The sequence below is a fragment of the Stylophora pistillata genome, chromosome 1, assembly GCF_964205215.1.
Source record: "Stylophora pistillata chromosome 1, jaStyPist1.2, whole genome shotgun sequence".
NCBI lineage: Eukaryota > Metazoa > Cnidaria > Anthozoa > Scleractinia > Pocilloporidae > Stylophora > Stylophora pistillata.
The window spans coordinates 47,296,756-47,299,760 of record NC_142519.1 but is presented as its reverse complement, the minus strand read 5'-3'; the positions used below and the strand labels follow the sequence as shown (position 1 = coordinate 47,299,760).

General features: G+C 45.9%; 1 protein-coding gene across 1 annotated transcript; it reads left to right on the top strand.

Annotated features, from left to right (window-relative positions):
* Positions 1 to 208: 208 nt before the first annotated feature.
* On the top strand, positions 209 to 2,250 carry LOC148742821 (uncharacterized). The gene has a single exon (XM_088760338.1). It carries the CDS (start codon positions 520 to 522, stop codon positions 2,167 to 2,169), a length of 1,650 nt encoding a protein of 549 aa, XP_088616464.1. The 5' UTR covers positions 209 to 519; the 3' UTR covers positions 2,170 to 2,250.
* Positions 2,251 to 3,005: the final 755 nt, after the last annotated feature.

Genomic DNA, 3,005 nt, shown 5'->3' with positions numbered 1-3,005 from the left:
GGGTATCGTTGAGCAAAATATGAGCAATTCACCAAAATGGTCGCTGACGGACGATTCTCGATCCTTACAAGCAGGCCATTCTTAAAGTGCTTCCCGAGGTCGCAGGACTCGGGCAGCATTTTCAAGCCCCAGTTTCACTGGTTTATTTTTTCCCGCGGTTAATTGGCTTTCAAGTGGGTTTGTTTATACGCCACTGTGTTTTTGAATATTTCCTCTTACGAACTATCGTTCTTCCAAAAATTGGTTCTCTGTCGTGGCCTGAAATTTGCGATCCCACAAAGAGTGTCTCCAGTTGAGATCAAGGCAAGCTTCGAGAAAGCATATTGGAACCTTGAACGGCATCTACCAAACGAGAATTTACGCGAACTAGCAGCCGCATCCTTACGATCTGTTGCGCTAGAGTATATTAATAAGAGTAGCCCAAAACCTCCTAAAGCCCTCTTGCAAGCTATTGAAGATCTGAAAAAACGCGATGACATCGTTGTCACAAAACCGGATAAAGGGTCTGGTGTTGTTGTTATGGATAAATCAGAATATCTTCGCCTACTATCCGAAGCGTCAATAAACGATACCAGCAAATTCCGATTCGTCGACTCGGAGAGACCGAGAACCAGAGGACGACCTCCTAAGTATTACCACCCTCTCCTTCAGAAAGAAAGGGAGTTGGAAACTCTCGTTCGAAAGATTCTACCGAAATCCATTGCTGACGCTCTCCGCCCGAAAGGGTCCAGACTCGCACACTTGTATGGCTTGCCGAAGACACATAAAGAACAGTTGGCCGTGCGGCCAATACTCTCTGCTACTAACACCTACAATTACTCGCTAGCGAAATGGCTTGACGACAAATTGAAACCCCTGTCGTGCAACCAATATACAGTGACAGACACATTCCGCTTTGCTGATGAAGTACGAGGCCTCGAGATCAGGAACGGCGAAATTTTAGTTTCCTATGACGTCATCTCATTGTTTACAAATGTACCATTGGAGGAAACAATACAGATCTTAGCTGAAAAAGCCTTTGCCCAGGATTGGTTCAACGAGACGCACAGCTTGAACATCTCCAAAGCGGACCTAATCGACCTCCTCCGAGCAGCTACGAAAAACCAGCTTTTCCAGTTTAACGGTGCTTTATATGAGCAGACAGATGGAGTCGCTATGGGTTCTCCCCTTGGACCGTTGCTGGCTAACGTCTTCATGTGCTCGATTGAGGAAAACCTCGAACGACACGGTCAACTTCCGCGCTATTACCGGAGGTACGTCGATGACACCCTGACCGTAATGCCTGATAGGGTGACCGCTGGCCAGTTTCTAGACACCCTTAACTCTACCCATCCCTCCCTCCAGTTTACCATGGAAGTCGAACGGGAAGGATCCCTTCCCTTTCTAGGAACTGAACTGCTTAACCGTGCACCAAAGATTGAGAGCAAGGTCTACATCAAAAGAACCAACATGGGTCTCCTTCTGCATTTCCAGAGTCATGTTCACATTAAGTACAAGCGCAGCCTAGTTAACACCATGGTGGATCGCGCTTATCGATTATCTTCTAACTGGTCTTTCTTCTCCGAGGAATGTGACCGCCTTAGAGGGGTTTTTCATAACTTGAAATACCCAAAGCCACTGGTTGAAACTACAATCAAGCGGTTCGTTGAGAGAAGGATTTCATCTGCAGAACCCTGTCCATCACCAGACGTACCATCGGAGACTGTGAGATTAGTGTTACCCTTCAAGGACCAGTCGTCAGCTAATCATGTTAAACAACAACTGAACAGTCTAAGCTCGAAGTTAAGCGTGACTGTCCAACCAGTGTTCGTTAGCCCTAAGCTCGATCAACAGCTTAAGCAACACGAAATTAAGCCCCCTATTGTTAACCAACAATGTATCGTTTATGAATTTAAATGTAACCTGTGTGATGCAGGGTATGTGGGCTATACTCGTGGTCACTTACACGAGCGCGTAGAAGGGCACAAAAGGAAATCATCTTCTATCTACAAACACTACCACTTCCAGCACAATAGTGAAATGCCTGAACGCTTGATCGAGCAATTCAAAGTCATCACGAAATGTAACGGCAAATTTGATTGCCTTGTTAATGAAATGTTGTATATTCGCATGCGTAAGCCAACACTGAACGTGCAAACGGATTCCATCCGCGCCAAGGTGTTTGTTTAAGCCGCTCAGTCTAATTTATGCTATTCTTGTACCTTTCCTTATTTGCATGTTTTTAAACTAGTCTCTTGATAATGGAGTCATGATGACCCCGAAACGTCGAGTAATAAAACAATCCAGATTAGTCGCGTATTCTATCATGGCCCTTTCGAAAAGCGTTTCAAACTCTAGAACACGCTTGTGCTTTCAGTAGCCCCAGTGTTGAACCAGCGATGAATGCCGTATAAACGTCCTGACACATCCCTCTTCTACGCATGTAAATAATGGACAATTGTTAGCAACATTAATATCAACGCCTGACTCATCTGAAGACTCATCTACGCAATCGGAGTTGCCTTCTATATCAGTTGGGGGGTTCGGCCACCTATTCGTCTGGGTACTACTGGAACAAAGCTTGTGATAGTCTCGCTGGTCGAGGGCCTGATCTCCATCGTCGGCAGTTCCGATTGTTCAGGGACATTGCAGTTTGACCAGGGAATACTTTTTCCAGGGCCAATGTCGTAGGCTCACCACGTTTTTGTCCCTTCCTGGCCGTAGCAAAGGCTTCTGACAAAACTCACTTTCTCCCACTTGAAACTCTTGATGGATGGAGCATTGAGAGGACTGCACACTTTCACAATTACGCCGCGCTCACCCCTGGAAGACTCCATAGCTTCTTTCATCAGTGCAGTAATCTTAATTTCATGTCCAGAATTCAGATATTTCGCCATGTGTGACTTTATAGTGGCTTCCTTGCGCTCGCAACCGCCTTTTCTTCGACTCCCTGTGGCTCAGAAAAGTCAATCCGAGACATCTGAAGGTCATGTGGTTTAGCAATCTGAGGAGCTGTAATCAGAGTC